General features: G+C 43.6%; 2 protein-coding genes across 2 annotated transcripts in view; one reads left to right on the top strand and one right to left on the bottom strand.

Moving 5' to 3' along the window:
• Window positions 1-274: 274 nt before the first annotated feature.
• dhx29 (DEAH (Asp-Glu-Ala-His) box polypeptide 29) lies at window positions 275-10,937 on the bottom strand. The gene is made up of 28 exons (XM_035608662.2): window positions 10,598-10,937; window positions 10,103-10,176; window positions 9,826-9,939; window positions 9,601-9,730; window positions 9,347-9,486; window positions 9,106-9,252; window positions 8,383-8,509; window positions 8,139-8,297; window positions 7,731-7,899; window positions 7,387-7,507; window positions 6,895-7,287; window positions 6,548-6,814; window positions 6,274-6,417; window positions 5,660-5,836; window positions 5,269-5,409; window positions 4,575-4,719; window positions 4,341-4,461; window positions 4,086-4,170; window positions 3,796-3,884; window positions 3,258-3,386; window positions 3,073-3,148; window positions 2,762-2,986; window positions 2,450-2,586; window positions 1,845-1,935; window positions 1,450-1,746; window positions 1,230-1,361; window positions 870-966; window positions 275-637 (listed from the first exon to the last, which is right to left on the bottom strand). The coding sequence occupies exons 1-28, from the start codon at window positions 10,764-10,766 to the stop codon at window positions 582-584; spliced, it is 4,152 nt and encodes a 1,383-aa protein (XP_035464555.1). The 5' UTR covers window positions 10,767-10,937; the 3' UTR covers window positions 275-581.
• A 238-nt stretch (window positions 10,938-11,175) lies between these two features.
• mtrex (Mtr4 exosome RNA helicase) overlaps window positions 11,176-20,857 on the top strand; it is a 20,485-nt gene continuing 10,803 nt past the window's right edge. The window contains exons 1-14 of the mRNA XM_035608663.2: window positions 11,176-11,321; window positions 11,923-12,057; window positions 12,150-12,216; window positions 12,302-12,364; window positions 12,464-12,576; window positions 13,194-13,368; window positions 13,453-13,543; window positions 13,631-13,755; window positions 14,348-14,446; window positions 14,646-14,766; window positions 14,852-14,983; window positions 18,635-18,714; window positions 19,167-19,277; window positions 20,159-20,260. Of these exons, the coding sequence (XP_035464556.2) occupies window positions 11,221-11,321; window positions 11,923-12,057; window positions 12,150-12,216; window positions 12,302-12,364; window positions 12,464-12,576; window positions 13,194-13,368; window positions 13,453-13,543; window positions 13,631-13,755; window positions 14,348-14,446; window positions 14,646-14,766; window positions 14,852-14,983; window positions 18,635-18,714; window positions 19,167-19,277; window positions 20,159-20,260 (1,515 nt within the window). The 5' untranslated portion in view covers window positions 11,176-11,220. The remainder of the gene's footprint in view (window positions 11,322-11,922; window positions 12,058-12,149; window positions 12,217-12,301; window positions 12,365-12,463; window positions 12,577-13,193; window positions 13,369-13,452; window positions 13,544-13,630; window positions 13,756-14,347; window positions 14,447-14,645; window positions 14,767-14,851; window positions 14,984-18,634; window positions 18,715-19,166; window positions 19,278-20,158; window positions 20,261-20,857) is intronic.

Here is a 20,857-nt window from a genome sequence, read left to right as displayed (position 1 = left end):
TTGTATTTGAGTGTGGCAACAGTTTCTCTGTAAAACCGCAGAGAAAGTCTTGCCTTGACTTCCTTCTAATTCTTGACCTGATGTGTAACACTGACACAAGTCCCACGCTGACACGCTCCATCTCCAGACTATTAATTCAGCCCCATGATACCCGATACCTTCTAATTTTGCATCTCCAACTATTGTTTGGCTCTGTCTGTTCTTGCAATGTATAATTCATATAACGTCTGAGACAGCATTTTATTTTGACTGTCTACCATTACACAAGAAATGGTTGAAAGGAAAATGAACACAGCTTTATTTCCACTGCATTGGCAACGTCATTATCTTCTTATTGATTTGTACGCTCAAATTTCATGGTGTCCCCTTGCTTTTCATATTATACACTCTTCCTCAATGTGAGTAAGAGTTCCTGGTAACTATCATGTTCATCTTTAGGCCGCACAGCATCTGTCCAATAGGTGCCGTTTGTCTGCAGCTGTTCATCCTGAATGGTAAAACAGCAATCCTCCTGGACTCCGGACGAAGAGGCTGTTGAAAGTGTGTGTAATGGTCCTGGTTCTGGTCTTTGTGGTCCGATATCACATTGCATGCTCTGATTTGATCAGATCCAGAATCATGTGGATGGTCTTCTCACCTACATTGGACAGATTTAGCAAAAACATACGTACATTTAAAAAAAGGAAAAATTCTATTATTAGAGGCAATCAATTTGTCTTGATAAAAAAAATTGATGATGGAAGGGTTTTTTATTTTAACAGTTGTTTAATTGTTTAAATCTATCTATTAATTAGGGGCAGAATAAAAAAAAAACCTTTTCTTTCATGCTACTTAATGTAGGGGGGAGAATGTTGATGGTTGGGGTTTACCTTCCAGGCTCATCCTAGGATTCTCCAGCTTCTTTTCGAGCAAAGAGTCCATCAGTTTCCTCAGGTGTTTGAAGATCACACCAATCCGCACAGGAGCCTTCAAAGAGGGAACCCAGATTAAATTAAATAAGGCTTTTTTCACAGTAGACATGTTGAGTCACAACAAAAAAAACAGGTTTCATTGACAACATGAAATAATGACGGGTCTGTTGCAGTATCGCGAGGTCCTGGAGGTTAAACATATCTCTATTTACAAGGACACAACTGCTCCTGCTGAGAGGAAAAGACAGACACAAAAGTCCCAAACTACCTTTGACACCAAAGACAACTGATCCAAGAACAGAACGGGCGACATCTGACCTGAAAGTGTATCCATCCATCCAGTGAGATGAGCCGCTCTCTGTGCTGAATGTCGATGTCGCCTCCGAACAGCAGCATGGGAAAAGGAGATATCAGAGTGGTGTCTCGCAGGTAGATCTTGGTGTATTTCACCTGAGGATAAGCAGTGATTAACACAAATGTGACCTAATCGATAAAAAGATATCAGACACACACACACTCTCTCTCTCTTCCTCCATACCTTCTCCTGGTACAGCAGCCAGCCGTGCGTCTGCAGGTTGCGGTTGACAGATGAGGGGTGGACCTGGGCCCTGCCCTGAGGGGTCTCCGCTGTGCAGGCCAACCGCTCGAGCACATCCACCGAGGGGGTGCACAGGACCCGGGCCACGCTGTCGTAGAGCCCCGCGGTCAGCACGGCGTTCAGGACCGACATCTGCGGCTTGGATAGCGAGGCTGGCTGCAGCTTAGAGTGAGCGGAGGAGCGAGACGACCAGAAACCGGCCTGCTCCATCATCCGCATCAGCTCGTGCTTCACATCCTGGATGGGACATGACAATCACATGGTCAGGAGGAGAGAGATAAAATCATTTAATATTCAACGAGAAGCCCAGGTGAGAGTGTGTGTGTGTGTGATACCTCTATTGTCATGAGAGCTGTTCGATTGAGGAAGTGCTTCCTGCAGTAGGACATTTCTGTTCTCTGACCCTCAGTCTGTGAGTTCTTCCACCTAAAAGCAACACAGGTTCACACAAGACAGCATGTCAGTTAGGTCATTGAAGTTGTCCACAAATTAAAAACCTTTTAAATACAATCTGTTTCAACAATCATATTGTTATCATACTGGTAAAAGCATGATGGGAAACCAGTATGGAAAATGAGGCCTACAACTATTTATTGAGTCCATGTTTTTATTGACATTTCTATCACATTTGTGTCTATATTTGCCAATTGCATAGAAGAACAAATCTGGTAATATAGTAAAAAAACAAAAAACAGGACCTGGATCTAGATGAGCAGCTGAGAAGGAATGGATGTATTACACATAAAGTAGATGATCCTCCTAGCAAGCAGTAGCACTTTCTTTTGACAACCTACATTGTTAAACCCTTAACAACCTTTAGATTCTTATTCTTTTCTACTGCTCCCTGCAACACTGTGGCGTGGCTTGAAAAGCTTCTCTGAGACACTAAATCAATATCAGTGTGCGTCTTTGAAAGATATTTTTTTAGAACAATCCATACCCCAGATATGCATTGTATATAGTCAGGTGATCAGAGTTGGCCAATGCCAGTGCAGCTTTGGCCAGGTTAGCTTCCTCCTTTCTATTCATTGGCGTGGAGAAGGGAGACTTCTCGGTGATGGCTGCTGCGATCGTTGCCTGAAACAAAACTTGTATTAATATTCATGGCAGGACATGACAGTAGTCAGGATTTTCAAATATGTAATTATAGAATATAATATAATAATTAGTAAAAGTACTGACATATAATTGAAATACATTGGATTATCCACATACAATTGTTTTTTAATAATAATGAGGTAGTGGGACGTACTATGGGCTCCAGGCAGCCGAGGATGGCTCCGTAGATCAGCATCTTGCCAATCTTCACGTTGACGGGCAGACTCGCCAGGTGGTGTCCCAGAGGGGTGAGGAGATGATCGCTGGGGTGACACGCACCGATCTTCCTCAGCAGGTTGATGGCGTTGCTGACCGACTGGGGCTGGGGAGCGTCGAGGGCCCGGCTCAGGAAGTCCTCTGGGGAGCCGTACTGGCATTTCTACCAGAGGGGAGAAGATGAACGTGGTTGCCTCTTTGTGAAGTTTAAATGTTTTGTCTGTGTGCAACTGAGTATTGTTTATATACCATAATATGAAGGCAGAGCTCCTCCAGTGGGACCCGAAGAATCTCCGGTATGGAGTAATCCATGAAGGCATCAAACCTGAGGTCGGATGGAAAGAGATCAGCACATGACACAAAACCCTTCATCCTAATGGAAAGGATTTGAGTTCTTTATCCCTTCTCTGCATAGTGAGTGATGAGCTCCATGCCTGTATTTCGGGTAGAGTCTGAAGCAGAAGCCGTTCCGGACACGTCCTGCTCTCCCCTGCCTCTGGAGGGCGCTGGCTTTGGAAACAAAGGTTTCCACCAGGGAACTCATCTGGCTGCTCTCGTGGTACCTTAACAACACAAAACACAACCGAGTTACATTTCTCTGACGCCATCCTCGCTTATGTTTTCCCTTTACTGTACTCATCAGCCATGCTGGTGCCACGGATCCAAAATGTGTCTTTGGACCAGACTGAAATATCTCATCATCTCTTGGATGGGTTGCCATGAAAGGCTGCTTTGACATTCGTGGTTGCCAGCTGTGCGGCCATTGTCCGCACGTTAGCGTGCTGACGGTAGCACCTCTGGGCTAAATGTAGTAAAGTGTCACAAAGCTGTGAGCTGAGCTAGCTGCAGACTCTGCCTTGCTTCATATTCTTAATTCACAGAGACAGACAATAAAGATAAAACACATTTTGATCATATTTTAACAATACTATATCATAAAAGAGTTTTCTATTGCTGTCTATGAGCCCTTACTTATTTTCTTTGGTCTTCCCGGCGTCGATGACGAACACGACGTCGGGGATAGTCACACCTGTCTCGGCAATGTTAGTCGACAACACAATCTAAAAAAGAGACAGAGGAGGGATTTTTAGAACTCAGTCAATCAATGATATCCTTTAAGTTTTATAAACATTATACATTTTTTTTAATTTTATAAATCACCTGAAGAGTAGAATTTTCTTATGGTAGAACTACATTATCAAGAATCTGCAGTGTAATATTATTTGCAATGCTTTATTTCACTGTAGCATATTCAGTAGTACCTTCCGAACTCCAGCAGGGGGCACTGTGAAGGCAGCAGCCTGGTCCTTGGAGGAAAGAGTGGAGTGGAGAGCAACAGTCTTGTACCTTAAAGAAACAGACACAGATCACAGTGAGATGGACGTCAAACCTCAGGTTTAATGCACAGTTTAGTCTTTTTTGAAATTTATTACATTTTCAAGGGTTGTTGCAATACTTTCACGAGTGTATACTGGATTGTGTGTGTGTGTGTGTGTGTGTGTGTTTGAGAATGTCACCTTTTTTTATCCCTGAACCTCTTGTCTGAGGAGAGCAGGTCATATAGCTGCTGGATGTGCGCAAGACCTGGTAGGAAAACGAGAACGGCTCCATCCAAATCGGCAAATTGCGGGGATTTGTCTGCCGGGAACCAAAAAAACCCCCAAACAAACAAATTTAACATGCGTAACAAGACAAAACATGTATGAACGTGGACGTTGTGCCATCTGAAAACATGACTTGACGTGTTGTACCGAGGTAGTCCATGAGGTCAACCAGCAAGTCCATGTTGATCTTATTAGGGTTCATGTACTGCAGCACGTGCAGCGTCCTGCTACTAAAGTGGTCGAGGTCAGGACCCAGGTCCCAGCCCGAGGATGGGTCCCTCACTATAAACTCCTAAAACACATAGAAACACATATCGACACATACACCTATTATAGATTCCAGTAGAATAACGATCCACTCCTGAGGAGCATGAGGAAAACGCTTAGTGGTGTGAGGCCATGAAAACCTATTTATAACACTTTTCATTCACTTCTTCTCAGTGGTTTGAAGGGCACAGTAGGAAAAGGGGGTATGACCCAATCACAGTTCAGCTAAATCTGAATAAAAACTTGAGGACAGTTGTTAGTTGGCCACCGTTAAATCAAATCTGATCAAACTCCACACCCACACACTCTCCACACCCACACACTCCTGATGAAGAGGTTTTTGGTTTGTAAATAAATAGTACTTTACACATTTTTTTCCAAACTTTAGCTTTAATTGATCCTTATTTAGTTAAGAATATTTAATGTTGTCAAGAAAAACCTAAGATTTGAAACCTGTAGTACTTGCTCAGACTGCAGATTTCTGAAGATTAGAGCAGCAACTATATAAAATGATGAAAAGAAAGTGGGCAACATACACACGTAAACCACCACTATCTCAGAGATCCAACTTTACCTGGTGTTGTTGTGTCTTGCCGCCTTTCTGCGTGACAGAGATGCTGACCTCTTCCTCTTCTTCAAGAATTTTCTGGCTGTACTCCGAGTCCTTTTCAAGGACGTACCCCATCTGCTCCACTATGTCTTCTAAATGAAACACCTGAACACGACACACACAGGAGGATCAGTAATGTACATCCTGCTTCCTCTGCGGGGACCCCAGGTTCGTTTTTGTTCAGGTCCAAGATTGTCTCGGCTGAAATTTTAAAAAAATACCATCTGTGGTGCGACTTCATTCTAAAACAGATGCAGCTCTTCCCACATATCCACTTTTGAAGAATTTAACACAAACAAAGGGATTAAATTGGACTTTGTGTGTTTCATGCAACTCAAACCCAAGCTCCTCTCACCTCCACTGGGAAAGTCCTGCCGGGAACGGTGATCACTGGGCAGCGGTTGAAGTAGTTAGAGAACTTGTTGCAGTCAACTGTGGCGCTCATGAGGATCAGCTGCAGGTCGGCTCTCCTCATGACAACGTCCTTCAGGATGGTGAGCAGGAAGTCTGACTGCACACTGCGCTCGTGCACCTGAGAAGACGGAGGTGAGCGGGCGAGCAGTCCAAAAGAAGGCAGACTGTCTACTGTACTTTGTTGACGGGGGTTGACTGAACATGTGTGGGATGTTAGGGATTAGATGAGAGCACAATACTAATAATAGTGTGTGTGTTTGTATGACGTAAAGAGTGATGGATGATGGCTCCACGTTCTATAATTTGCTCAATTAAAAAGATGCCAAATTCCCATCACGAAATTAAACTGCAAATAAAAAACATTTTCTAGCCCACATCCTATCAATACATTTGGGGCACACATTTGTTCTGATCAGATTCAGCTTTTCTTATGGTTTATTGTGTCATTTAACAAAAACAAATCAGACATAAAGTGAATATTAACCCCGTGGGAGGAAAGGATTATCAAGACATAACAATCTGCAAATACCGTGATTGATCAGAAGCTGTCAGTACCTCGTCTACGATGATGTGGGTCAGGGAGCTGAGGTGTCGGTCATGCTGGAGCTTCCTGAGCAGAACTCCGGTGGTACAGTAGAGCAGACGGGTCCACTCCCCAGACTGATTCTCCATCCGGATCTGGTATCCACACAGTGACGACTGGAACAGGAAGCACAGTCATTACAGCAGGTGTCATCGTATTTGATCAACCTACATTGCTGGTTTTGTTAGCGTAACGTTTTGAACTTAACGGCCCTCAAGTCTCAAGATGTAAAAATGTGTTTTTCACCTTTGATCCTGGTCCGTCCTCACACCCCAGCTCCTGGCTGACTCTGCAGGCCAGGCTCATGGCGGATATCCTGCGGGGCTGGGTCACCACGATGTTGCAGGGCTGCGCCTGTTTGCCCCCGGTCAACAGCTCATCCAGCAGGAACTGAGGAATCTGAGTACTCTTTCCACTGCCCGTCTCACCGGCCACCACCACCACGCGGTGGCGCTGCAGAGCCTCCAGGACACGGTGCCGGTGTTGGAAGACAGGAAGCTGCTGTCGCTCTGCCTTGAAAGTTGGACACTCATTTAATTTTGGGCTTAATTTCATGCAAACTCTACTATGTGGAAAAGTTAAAGTGTATCTACCAGCAGTTTGTGGGCAAGCGAGGACTTCTTCAGCTTCATTAAAAGGTCCCTGGAGGCTTCCAGTGCTCCTGCCCCTTCCCTCCTCCCTCCTTTTTTCTCACTCTTGTCCACCGGTTCCTCTCCCCCCTCCCCCATGTCAAGACCAGCCAGGTTCTCCCAGGACTCCTCAGGATCTTCGTCCTCACCTCGGCCCAGCCCCACCGGGTCATGTGATCCAGACTCCTGCCCTTGGTCCTGGTTCTGTTGCTGCTTGAGTCTTGTCAAAAGCCGGGAGATGAACTGGTCCCTGGGTTTGTTGGCAGCAGTGCGGCACTCTTCCTGTTGCAGTTGCTCGCTGTCCCGCCACTCCAGCCACACGTCTCTGTAGGTTGGAGGAAGGAGCTGGTGCACGGACTGAGGGTCAAAGATTGAAAGGGGAGGGTGGAGAGAATTCACTGTAAACTATGTGGCTAAAACAGAGCAAAACTGTGAGGTTAAAACAGCCCTTAGTACCTGCCCTTTAATCAGGGTGTATAGTGCCAGTGTGGCTGCCAGATGTTGAGCCTGCATGCTGTCCTCAGTCAGGATGGTGGGACAAACCTCCAGAACATCATCTATCCTCTGAATACGAACCCTGGTGGATGTAAACACATCATATCAGCACAACACATTTCCCAATTCAGTCACACGTCATTTAAAAACAACAGCAGCAAACCACACAACAGTCGACTGCAGCAGATTATTTAATTAGCTGCACGATGTATTATTTATGAGGTTGTTCAGCACATCAAGACTGTCTCTAACTCTATTTCCAGTGTGTGGAAGACACAGTAGCACACACGCACACACATACATACTTGGATCTCCAGTATCTACCAGCAGCAACCTTGTGGAAAGCCGGAGGCGGACTCTTGGGCAGGTTCTTTCGGACCCAGTCAATGAGGAACTGTTTGGGAGACTTCCCGGTCCAGCTACGAGCCGTGTAGTCAAAATTACGAATGTCCTTTGGCTCGTTCTTTTTCACAACTGCGAAAGGACAATGAAATGATCAGCAACACGGTCAGAGGTCACTGAAACCAGATGTTGCCATCTGAAGCCATGTTTTGTTTATGGGTAGTGGTGTGGATGTGACTTGTGTAAATACAGCATCTATTACATAGTTGTATAAAGAATATTACAATACAAATTGAAGCTGCAGTTGTATTCAAGATTTCCTGTCAAAATCAATAGTTAAATAACTTTTTTAAATTTTATGCCAGATGAACCTTTCTCGGCAGGAGGATCCTTTCCAGCTTGTTCAAATAAACTGAAGGTGATGTCAGCTTTGTCCTCACTGACAGGAAGTATCTTCTTTTCCCTCTGAGGTGTGTCCACCACTTTTATGGCTGGATTGAAAACGGGGTGCGACTCCAACTGCTTCATTTCTAGAAATACAAAACATATTTAAGTCAAACATGAGTTGGAAGATGTTTAATTACACCTTGAAAGAGTTAAAGCGCACACACGCACCCTGCTGTATGACACGTATCCTGTCCTGTGCCATCCTCTGTCCTGCCTTGTTTGCTTTGGCTTTTGCAGCAGCTGCCATTTCTTTGGCATCATAGAGTTGAGCAGTGAGGATCAAGTACCGTTCGTTCTGCACAGCGAGAAATAGAATAACACACATCATTGCAGAACAACAACATTGTGCCACATTCATAATGACATTTAGTGAAGCTAACTATCACAACTTCCTGTCTTTATATAAACACTGAAAATAAAAAGAAATCAGCAAGGCAACTTCCCATGCAGGGCTACTACATACTGCAGAAGAAATTGTGCTGCATTCATTCAACAATATGTTTATAATTTCAAAATAAAAGCGTGGAGCGCATGAAAAATGTCAGCTCCAGTGTCCACCTCACAGATGTTACTTAATCTATTTTTATGAGTATATCTGTTAGATGAGAAGATAGATAACTCTGTCATGTCTGTACAGTAAATATAAAGCTCCTGTCAGCAGCTAGTTAGCTTAGCTTAGCATAAAGACACTGGAAACTGGGAAAACCAAGAGCCTGGCTCTGTCCAATGGTAAAAGAATCAGCCTGCAAGCACCACTAAAGCTCACTGTTTAGCTGTAAGAATGTTTTCATTCTTACAAAAAAACTAAAATCTAACTCTCAACAAGAAAGTAAATTTTCCAAAATAAAGAATTTTCAAACATTTCTAAATTCCAGTATTGATTTTACTCACTGGGTCAAACTTTTCATCCAGCTCAGGGTTGCGCGTGGTCTTCTTCCCTCCTTCCTCTTCCTCCTCCTCTTCTTCTTCATCACTGCTTTGCTCTGCATACCTCAGGATCCAGTCCTTCATGCTTGCAGCTTCATCCTTCTCTTTGGCCTGGCAGACACCACACACACATACACACACTTAGAAACTTTGATATAACATGACACTACACATTCTGTCTAGCCAGCGCACACAAGGCACAAACCTGGGTGGGCTCTTTGCGGGTGTTGTTGGTTGCTTTGGGGCTCGGGGCGGCAGGCATCTCCTGAGCAGCAGGCTGGTACCTGGGCCTGCTCCTCTGGCTCTCCTCCTGCATCTGTTGGCTAAAACCTTCTGGCAGCTCCTCTGGTTAAAAAAAAAAAAAAAGACAAACAATTTAGAAAGTTACAATGTCTGCATGTGTTGTGTTCTCAAGCCTATATGGTGATTCCATCTAAATGGCAGACGATGCTCCAGTACCATCTCTGAGGTTGAGGCAGAGCCAGTCGAGAGCAGAGTGGAGATCTCCTCCGTACAGCACACTGCTCTTCATCGCCTCCTCAATGTGTTCTCTCTTGAAGTTGAACTTCTGCAGAGCAGTGTACAGGTCCTGAAAGCACATTTAGAGAAAACATTCGTACAAAAATCTATCAAAAGACAAAATCCAATGTGTTTATTAACTGTAAATAAAAATTGTGTCTTTACCAGCAGTTTCTTGTTTGTAAGTCTGCCCGATATGGGCCCTTTGTCCCCGTTCTCCTGTCTGAAGTCATTGATCAGCCTGATGATCTTCTTCTCCAGGTCCGCCTGGATGGTAACCTGAGTGAACGTGTGAAATCCCATTCATTGACTACATTTTCAAATGTGTTTTTTCAGGCTGAAAGACATTTGACATATAGGAGCTGAAAAAAATGAATGGACAGTTTCAGCCAGTCGACGTGTTGAGAGGTCCATCAACAACGGGTCGCAACGGGCGGCTCACCTTCAGAATGGACTTGTCTGAGACTCCACCGGTGTCGACCTGGGCGGTGTTGGCCAGGCTGTAGGTCTTTGGAGCTGGAGTAAGGACACAGCAGAGTAAGTGTGCGTTAGTTACCTCATGTTAGTCCCATCATTTTCACTGACATAATCAACATCAGTAAGTTGTATGTGTTATTACACAACATGTGTGCAAGCATGAAAAGGTTCACAATGATGAGTTAGCAAATTACTGAAATGGAGAACACCGAGAGGGAACTTCAACGGGCCCCATGTGCTATAGTTATTGGAGTTGATGTGCACAACCCAGTGATCAGACAGTAAATACACGGAGTGATCACAGCAAACAATACGAGTATGATCAGGTCGCTGTGGACAGGATGTGGCACAGTGTTGTCCGTATCAACACGCGTTGAGCTTTCCTACAGTACAGGTATCATCACGCTATGATACAGTGAAGACAAATAAAGCCCGGGCAGATTTTGAAAGTCATTGCAACCTTTTGACTTATTCTCTTTGGCTGCTTTAGCCGGCTTGTTGCTGGCTGGCTGCTTCTTCGGCTCCTCGGCCGCACTGTTCCCCGCTGCAGCGGCACCACTCCTGCCCGCTGCCGCCGCCGCCACCGCCGGGGCCACCGGAGCAGCCGACTTCTTCTTCTTCCCACCCATTGAATCGCAGACTGTACGTGGCTCCTTATTGTGGTCAAGTAGTGTCAAGTCATAAAACGGTCATACAAGGTTGTTATTGTCAATCACGAACCAAAACGAGGCTAGTACGCGTTTTTCATCGGCATGTATCAATGACGGAACGACGGGTTGGTCTTCACGGCTGCCGTAGACTACGTATTCTGTTGGATTCAACGAGAATGGGATAAAAACGGAGAGAGAACTTCCTATTCCAACTATTCCGACAGATAAACAAAAAACAAATACCGTAGCTCCCAATGTATCACGATTTTGCCACTGTAGTTGTGCAAACGTATTTTAAAATGATCTGCAACAACTGTAAAATAAGGTAAATTGATCGCGTCAATGATGAAATAGCATTTGACGAGTGGTTTCCCGCGACCTGAACGCAGCACAACCTCGTGTTGGATTCTGGGAAGGGGTGCCCCTAACAATCATGGCCGACGCGTTTGGAGAAGGCTTGTTCAGCGTGTTTGACGATGAACAACAAACCGCCACGAGCAAAAAGCTACCCGCCTCCGTGACCTTAGAGACCGGGTAAGGTTGTGCGGGTTTGCGTTGCAAAGTTAGATTTTTGAAAGCAGGAGGTACGGTTGTACAAGGACCTTAGCCGAAGCACCGTGTTCGCTCGTGACATAGTCCTCACGTTGACGGGCCAGTCAGCCAGTTAGCGTCGTCACCCAGTTAAAGAAATACCAGATAAAGTGCATGTTTTTGCTGATAATGTGCAATTTAACACGTTTTCACTCGGTTTTGATTAACATTCTTCCCCGTTTCCGTGATCTCACAGTCACGTCAGCCACGACAGCAGTCGGGACGACACCCGGGAATAACCCTAAGCGAAATTGCACTAGATTTATTAATTTCATAATTCACACAGTCTCACACTGAGTGGTGTTTTATTGCCACCACATATACCCCCCCCCCCCAGATAAATATGGCGGTGTAAAAGTACAATGTTTTCTTCATGTAGTATAGTAGAATTATGATGTTGCAGAAAATGGTAATGGTACAGTTTATGAGTAAATGTACTTTACTCCACCATGTGTCTAACTGGCTGTTGGTGTGAATCTGTGAGTCTTGAATATGCTCAGCTAACAACATTTTGTTTTTCTGCCCGTGCTCTTCTCTCCTCCAGGAAAGCTGCAGTTAAAAATGGCACCGAGAAGGATGCTGGTCCATCTGCTCGGGTCAAGAGGGAGGCGGACAGCGACGGCGGAGAGGAGGCGGTGTTTGGGAAGAGACCTAAACTCGAGACGGCCAACGACCTGAGGTGAGATGAGTTGCTGTTTAAACAGTCAGCCTGCTCGGGTGCTGTAGATCGCCTCGTGTCGGTAACACAGTCCCTTTTTTTGTTTTCTTCAGTCTTGCAGATTTCATGCCCCAAGTGAAGGTGGAGCAAGTTGAAACCGTGGAAGGATGCTCGCACGAGGTAAAGGAAGCCAATCGTAGAATAGTCTTTCTCCGATGCAGCTGTTAGAACTTTATTTGCTGAACATATGGTCTTTCCCCAACAGGTCGCTCTGCCTTCCAGCGATGAATACAAACAACTCAAACCTCGAGTGGGGAAAGCGGCCAAGGTTTATATTGTTATTCTATCCGTGGGATGAATATAGTTTGTTCATAAAATCCAAATACTAAAATTGGTCATGTGTTTTGTTGTATTGCGCTTCCTGCAGGAGTACCCTTTCATTCTTGACCCGTTCCAGCGTGAGGCCATCTTGTGTATTGACAACAATGAGTCTGTGCTTGTGTCTGCGCATACCTCTGCTGGCAAGACTGTGTGTGCTGAGTGAGTATATACCAAACAATAAACTATTCAAGGAATAAATGAGACAATCGATAGTGTTAAAAATGAATATCTAACATTACTGCTTAACTTTGCAACACTACTTTTATACAACACGTGAGGGTGCAAAACCGTCAGTTAATAGCTGCTTCTACCAAGGATGGAGTACTCTACTGAGAAAATACGTGCCATAACTAAGTAGATGTGATATTAGGATTTCGTGGATATGCTGACATTTCCTCTGTTTAGTGTGATGTAGTTTGTGTGACTCATAAAACTCTTTCAGGCGTCTGCTTTCAAAAATGAATGATCAAGCGAAAATTGACTTAAGATGTCTTTTGAAAAGTTAATATATTTCTTTTTTCAATGAAGTCGTCACTTGAAATTGATGGTAATTTTAATTCCTGCTTGTGCGTGAGCAAGTGCGTGAGCAAGTAGATTTAAGAGCAGTGCTTCCACAGAACTGGACATACTTCAAGCTCCAGCGTGTTATTGTGAAGCAAAAAAGTACGTTCCAGTTTGACAGCAACCATCCTTTTAGGTCAAGCAGCGGTCTTCATTAACTTTGGTACTGTCACAGACGTGTGGTCTAACCCGTTTTACTCTCATCCTCCTTGTAGATATGCCATCGCTCTGGCCCTCCGAGAGAAGCAGAGAGTGATCTTCACCAGCCCCATCAAGGCTCTTTCCAACCAGAAATACAGAGAGATGTACGAAGAGTTCCAGGACGTGGGGCTGATGACTGGTGACGTCACCATCAACCCCACTGCCTCCTGCCTCATCATGACAACGGAGGTGGGACACAGTGACGTGTGAAAGAGAGGAGGCCATGATCAGATTTGTCAGATATGACCGTTACTGAACCTTCTTCTCTTGCAGATCCTGAGGAGCATGCTGTACCGAGGCTCTGAGATCATGAGGGAAGTGGCGTGGGTTGTCTTTGACGAGATCCATTACATGAGAGATGCAGGTGTGTACATGATGAAGGCAGCGCAGAAGCATTATCGACCAGCTCACAGCACACAGTGAAGTGACTTTACTTGACCTTACCTTTCAGAGCGCGGTGTGGTGTGGGAGGAGACCATCATCCTTCTTCCCGACAACGTGCATTACGTCTTCTTGTCAGCCACCATCCCCAATGCCAGACAGTTTGCCGAGTGGATTTGTCACCTTCATAAGCAGGTGAAAGGGTGACAATATGCTACTTTTGTTCACAGGTCGAGTAGCATGGACGCTTTTTACAGTGGTTTTGAAATTGTGAAGTGGAGAGTTGCTGGGTGACACGGGCAGGAGAGATGTATAAGAGTTGGACTCATGAAGATGTTAGTGTGGTAATTTGGCCCGTTCTCTTAGTCATTACTAAGTCTGAAAAAATCTGCAGACACCAATGTGATAACATTATGGCCAATATTCACTATCCATAACTTTCCGTACATTGACTCTGAGATCGTAGCAAGAAGACTTGCCAACAAAATGTAAACAACAAAATGTTTTTTAAAAAACTAAAAAAGGTCAATATAATGAATTCTAGAACTTGCAATTTAACACATGCAAACATGAACACAATTGAAAGTCCCCTTGCTTCAGCCTTTTTTAATGAGTTGTACCTGTATATTTATTACAATCATATGGCTTAAGTTACTTTGATTTAGCCTGGCATCGCCAGACCTATGAAAAGTGCGGACAGCATTTATATTTGAATGAATATTTGTCTATCTATATGTATTTCATGTTTTTACATAATTGATGTGTGTTTCCATCTCATGTGTCCTAGCCGTGCCATGTGGTGTACACAGAATACCGTCCCACTCCACTGCAGCATTACATCTTTCCAGCAGGGGGCGACGGTCTCCACCTGGTGGTCGATGAGAATGTAAGGACGTCCGGCAGTTAGTGGTGTAATGAGCGAAGTTAACCAGTAGGTGACAAATGGGGCGTAAAGAAGAGCAACTACATGTGTCTCTAGACCAAGTCGAGATGACAGATTTTTGTCTCCTAATTTTGAATCCATTTCATTTGCATCAGTCTTAACACAATCGATCTCCTCTCATATCTGTGTTTTTTTCCTTCAGGGAGACTTCAGAGAGGATAACTTCAACACAGCCATGCAGGTGCTGAGAGATGCAGGGGATTCTGGGGGCAGCGCCGGAGGTGGCAAGTGGGACCCTAGGGGACGAAAAGGAGGCACTAGAGGTGTGTTTGTGTCGAGGTTAAAAAAAAATAAATCTGTATATGTATTCAGATAATCGTTTCCATCATGTTTGTTTACTTTCCTTAGGTCCATCCAGTGTGTTCAAGATAGTGAAGATGATCATGGAGAGGAACTTCCAGCCTGTCATCATTTTCAGCTTCAGCAAGAAAGAGTGCGAGGCCTACGCTCTGCAGGTGGCCAAACTGGACTTTAACAGAGGTATGTGCACGTGTGCTGCATTTGTGTGTGTACACATGAAGTTATTTCCTCTACAGGCCTACATTTTGCTTGTCACTTTTTCGGAGATTTGCAACAGATGCAATATTTCAGAAGCTCAAGCATCCCTGACATTCTTAGCTCTCACTAGTTCTCCTGCACTTGTTGCGTTTGAATCGGCTTATGCAACAGACCTGGAGGTTTTAAATGCATAGTAGAACGTTTACGTCAGACCCTTGCACCAGTAGATTAATGGCAGCCGATGCGTTCTTGGCATGAGGTCACCTCATTTCCTTTTTTTCTTTTTTTTTCTCTGAGCCGTATGAGGTCAAATTGTGTCGAGCAGATTCGTCTCGGTGTAAATCTGAGCTCTCTGTGTTTACAAAGCATAAATTCTGCTGCTCTTACCGTGATAAGAGTAAAAACACTTTGATTCATAGCTCACTTATTGTATGCTCCTCAATCTAATGATATTTTTCTCTCTGGCACATCTATTATTCCAGCAATTAAAAAAACCCTCGCTCACTCAGCCAGCAGTGAAAGCTTGAGTGTCACCTTGACAAAGTGAACTTATTCGTAAACACTAAATCATAGTGTTTTATTGTGAGCTGTGTTTTTGCTGCATTTGTCACTTGTCAGGTACAATGTAAGACTATCCACACATTAAACGATGAGCGTGTTTTTCTTATTAGATTTCAAGGTGTCGAGCAGATTTGTCTTTGCAAGCTGAATTGCCAAACCAAATATATCAGTGTGATAAATTGTTGAGGCGCCCGGGGAGGGAGTTAAAATTAGGCAAGCGAAACCACTCACCAAAATATGAAATAGTTGGCGAAGCCAAACTGAGCGGATACTCCCCACCGAGCGGGGGCCATGAATATGGTTTATTGTTGAGCGCACAGCTGGTCCCGCTGTTTGGTCCAGTGGACAAGTGAAGTTGCTCCGCGAGGACAAAGCTCGGCTCAATGGGAGACGATCCAACAGTCGTTGGAGCTTGGCTCTGGTTCACCTGCTCTGGGCTTTTTTTTTTTCTTTCAGTGAAATAAAACATGCTCATGAAGTCTTACTTCTATGATAAATGTCTTCTAAACAAGGGGGTTTGTTTTAATGCTGAGCTCATCCAACGCTGAAGGCATCTCTTCTGCCAACGCTGCCCACTTTTTTTTCTCACCAATACTACAGAAAAAAACTTAACAAAGTGAAATACTCTGCCAAAGATAATTTCTCATTTCCAGCACTTTCATGCGTTTTGAGTATCGTCTTATACAAGGATGCTTTCTTAGAATACCAGGCAGCCCGTGTCCATTAATAGCAGTCGGATAATTTCATACGCAGAAAATTTCAGAAATTAGTCCATTAGCATTTTTATATTCGTTATAAACAACAAAGGAGTTTTGATCAATGTGAGTCATGGCTACAGAAAAACACAACAATCAGTTTCAATCATGAACATTTTCAATTATTTTTTCAGGTTATTTAGAAACCTATTGGGACCAGTTCCCTAAACCAAGCCAGTGTGTAACTAAGGTTAACCAAGGTTTAAGGTTGTTAATGTTTATGTGTTCCTCCGTTTATGAGTTGTAGGTGGGTTATATTCTAGGGAAGTAACCACGTGGCTCTCCACCCCCTCTACCTTTTCTACTTCTGCTTTCTTCCTCCAAACGTATTTTTTTCCCCAGTTTTTCTTTATTGAATATTAAAAAAAGGACCCCCCCCCCCCTGTCTTTTTCCTTTCCTGTTGTGTACTGTGACACATAGTTTCTGGGCAGTGTTTGTGGAATGGCAGAGCCATGTCGGGAGTCAGTGGAGCGGCTTGTGCCGAAACACAAACCAGCTGAATGACTACAGAAAGTCACAGTGACAAGCAGGCACATGGAAGTGACTGGCTCAGGCAAAGTCTGACTGAGGGATGTAGATACCCACATTCTGTTATTGTGATGCTGACCTGCAGCAGTATTTTATTTTTAGTAGTAGCTGGAGACAGGAAAACTTCCATCCATCAGTTTGGTTCAGCTCCAAATATCTGAGCAATTACATAATGCATGGCCGTGAAGCAGTGAGTGAGCCTTTCTGTTCTTAAATTTGAGCTTCTTGAAATAGTTCATGGTGAATTTTGAGGTCTGCTGTTCTGCTGCCATCTTTTCTTTTTTTTTTATCAAAAGTAAAGAATTACAGTGTTAGAAACTTTTTACATAATATGTTTGCTTCAGGGGTTGCATTTATTTATTTTAACTTAAAAAACAACCAAATATAAATTGAAATAATAAATAATTTCTGTTCAAAACCCAAAGTCTCCTAACCGTAACCTGGAGCCTGTGAGATCATACAGCTGTTTGCAGAGACTGAGCACTAGTCCTCATCTCTAGTAACCGATCTTCATAAAATCCCAAGCATGGGCATTTCAAGGGACTCTTGGCCCTACAGCTAACTGGGGGCCTTATTAGGGGGTTTCCAAACCTAGTGTCTTTGCAGTCTCCTGTAATTATTTAATATACATTTCCCCATTGTGGGACAAGTAAAGGAATATCTTATCTCTAATTAGGGGGGCCCTCTTTCAGCTCAGGGCCCCGGTTACCCTGTCGCAACGCCCCTGATCACAAGGCATCCAAAAGAAGTGCATTGTGGTAATTCATTGTCCCCAGAGGTTGAATCTTTATGTCCTTTTACCCACTGTGAGTGTAGCTCTAAAAATGGCAAAAGCATCAGTTAATACACTTGTTTATGCTTGTAAACATTGAGTTTTTAAGAACGTTGTAGCGTCTGGGGACCACAAGAAGAGCTTCAGCCTTTTAGCTTAATGTTAGTATTTCATTATTAAGTCTATTAAGTTTTTAATTAAATAAGTCTATTACAACCCTGCTCTGTGTAATTTATGATGTACCGTAGACGTCCTGGCTATGACATTTTTTCTCAAGGCTATTAGGTGTTATCTTACTTTTTCCTTTTTTTTTTGTCCATGGCACTGCTTTGTTATTAAACGGTTAAAATAAGTCCCACTGGCACTGGAGTCGTTTGGCTTTAACCGTAAATACTGAGACATCAGCCTTTTGTGAAAGTCCCAAGTTTCTGACTAACACAGGCTCATGAGAAGGAAGATTTCCCAGAATGGTGTCATGAACAAAGAATAAAGACCCGTGACTAAGTTTCCATATGGAAAGGGACGGACGGCAGCAAACAATGGAACATGACTAGCGCAATAATAGGACCCCTAAGTGGAAGTGGCACTGTTGGTGCATTCACATTTAACACTAATACGTTGTTGGTACGAAAATCTACATAATTACTCAAATTAGGGGTAACTTCTGACAGTTGCAACACCAGATAAAATCTAGAGTCAATGCAGACGTGTCGCAAACGCAGCAGCATCATTTGCTTGCTCCAGCCCTGGGTGGTTGAAGTTTTCCTGCAAATCCCCTAAAAAAAGAAAAAAACAACTCTCCCCTCGTCGTCCCTCATGAACCACTCATGCCAAGACAAATCATGTGTGAAAAACTTTGAAAAAATCACCCAAAAGTGTGTGTGAATCATAGAGATGGACGTGTTCAGCATGTAGAGAAAAAAAGCAAAAATGGTTTGTACTAATATTTAGAGCCTTTACTGTACAGATATGAGAATATGTTAATGCCATTGTTTATTTATTTTGCAATCTTGCAGAGGATGAGAAACGTCTGGTGGAGGAAGTGTTCAACAACGCGGTGGACTGTCTTTCAGACGAAGACAAGAAACTCCCTCAGGTAAGGAGAGCTGGAATCTCTCACAACACCTTACGATGGTTTTTATAAACATCCACGTTGTTCTCGCTCCGGGTTCCTGTACGCAGAACTGCCACATTTTAAAGCCTTAGGAATAAAAATTAAAAGAGAATCGCCCTTTCCTCCGGTCGTTTTCTACCAAGAGAGGACGGTTAAAATACCTTAATGTAAATAGCTGCACACAAAACGTCAACACAGGCTCAAATACTGCGTTATTCAACCCTGCTTCGAGTCACATTATGAAACCCAGACGTAAGTCGAAGTAATAGTAGATCATTGTGGTGCAATAAGCAACAGCAAAATCAATAAATCATACTTCCACTACAAATGTTTCAATGCTTTTCCACTCTTTCTCTGTGTTGATGATGGCTGTGATCTTACTACAAGGGGGAACTTGTCATCTCACTACTGTCCACGCTCTCTGCGTTCCTCAGGTGGAGCATGTGCTGCCGCTGCTGAAGAGGGGGATCGGTATCCACCATGGAGGCCTGCTGCCCATCCTGAAAGAGACCATCGAGATCCTTTTCTCCGAAGGCCTCATCAAGGTACGACTGCCTGCACCAACATGAAACACCAACTCCTAAAAAAACAAGAAGTTTGATCCCTCTCAGTGGAAATTACGACTTGATTCGTGACTGGTGTTCGAAGAGTATTCAACTCACATTAACCCCCAAGATAAGGTTAAACATGCTTGCATTTAAACATTGTCTGCACAATATAAATTAAGATAATTGTTGAGTAAGTCGTAATATTAAAAATTGATTAAGAAAATTGGAATTTGCACAATCAAGGCCGTTTCTGCTTGTATGTGCATGAATACTTAACGGCATCGTGTGAAGTTTTTGACTACTCGTAAGGAGCTGTGTGATTGTGAACTCGGTTCACTCTGCTGCTGCCACTTTCAGGTTTCCCCAATTTCCCACAACTCTTTGTGGCAGTACTGTAAGTGGGCGTTCAGACTGAATATGGTCCTGCATGGAAACAATGACGTAGGAGGCTGTGGTGGGGCGCGTTGTCTTCAAGTACTGGCGAGATAATGTTCGATCCAATATGTACTGTTGGAATCACACCTGAATGAGTTAAAAGGTTCATCAGTAGCCAGTTCAATGGACAATGGTTGAGACGGGATTTTACAGTGTTGTGAAGTTGCTGTTTTGTGAAAGCCAAGTGTTTCCGAGTTAGTGCATTGCAAGATTTCGACCCTTTCTTCTCTAATAGCACCAACTTGATTTGTTGCAAACATTAACCCATTGAAGTCGACCTGTTTATTATCAAGGAAAGAGAAAAAGCCTTGTGGTGAGAAGCACTAAAACACAAACATAAGTTTATCAGACAACTACACAGGGCAACTTTTTAAAAACTGGATTCAGAATGACTTTGTCGAAACACTGAGATGACATCATTTCTTTCTTTACTCTTTCCCCAGGCCCTGTTTGCCACAGAGACGTTTGCCATGGGGATCAACATGCCAGCTCGCACCGTGCTTTTCACCAGCGCACGCAAGTTTGACGGCAAGAACCATCGCTTTGTAAGGGCACACAAACACGCGCACACACACGCTGGCACACACACACACACGCTGGCACACACACACACACACACACACACACACACACACACACACACACACACACACACACTTAGTTATTGCCACATATGTGTATATCTGTGAAGAGGGTTAACGTTAAAGAAATTGTCTCTTTGTTTTTTAATTAAACTCTTTTTCCCTTGTCCTCACTCAGAGTGAAAACAACCTTATATGCATGGTTGTGTTTTGAAGTATTAACATGCGGTTGCAGTATATTTGAAATGGCGATGACCAGCTGGTGTCTTCTGGATCAGCAGATGTGCCCTTACCTCATCTGCAATACTGAGAGTTTTAACTTAAAATGAAGATTTATCTTTTTTAATAAGCATCTTAACAGTTTAATTTATCATACATGCAAAATCCTCATCAGAACATTATTGTTTGCTGTTGGCACATAAAAGCAGGAAATGGACTGAGCCAACATGTAATGCAGACCAGTTGGTCAATAGTTTTTTTCTTTAAATGGAGCTGCTGCTTATTCCATAAACATACTTTCTCCCTGTCACTACCTGCAACAAGTTTGTGTCTTGGCAGTGA

Source organism: Scophthalmus maximus, chromosome 20 (assembly GCF_022379125.1).
Source record: "Scophthalmus maximus strain ysfricsl-2021 chromosome 20, ASM2237912v1, whole genome shotgun sequence".
NCBI lineage: Eukaryota > Metazoa > Chordata > Actinopteri > Pleuronectiformes > Scophthalmidae > Scophthalmus > Scophthalmus maximus.
The sequence above is the reverse complement of the archived record's forward strand: the minus strand, read 5'-3'. Positions and strand labels throughout refer to the sequence as shown.

Excerpts from the sequence above, each read along its gene's own strand:
- dhx29 (XM_035608662.2), bottom strand. The coding sequence starts at position 10,766 with ATGGGTGGGAAGAAGAAGAAGTCGGCTGCTCCGGTGGCCCCGGCGGTG. Across the intron at positions 8,510-9,105 it reads TGGATGAAAAGTTTGACCCA|AACGAACGGTACTTGATCCT; the intron begins GTGAGTAAAATC and ends CTCGCTGTGCAG. Across the intron at positions 7,508-7,730 it reads GGTAGATACTGGAGATCCAA|GGTTCGTATTCAGAGGATAG; the intron begins GTATGTATGTGT and ends TACATCCACCAG.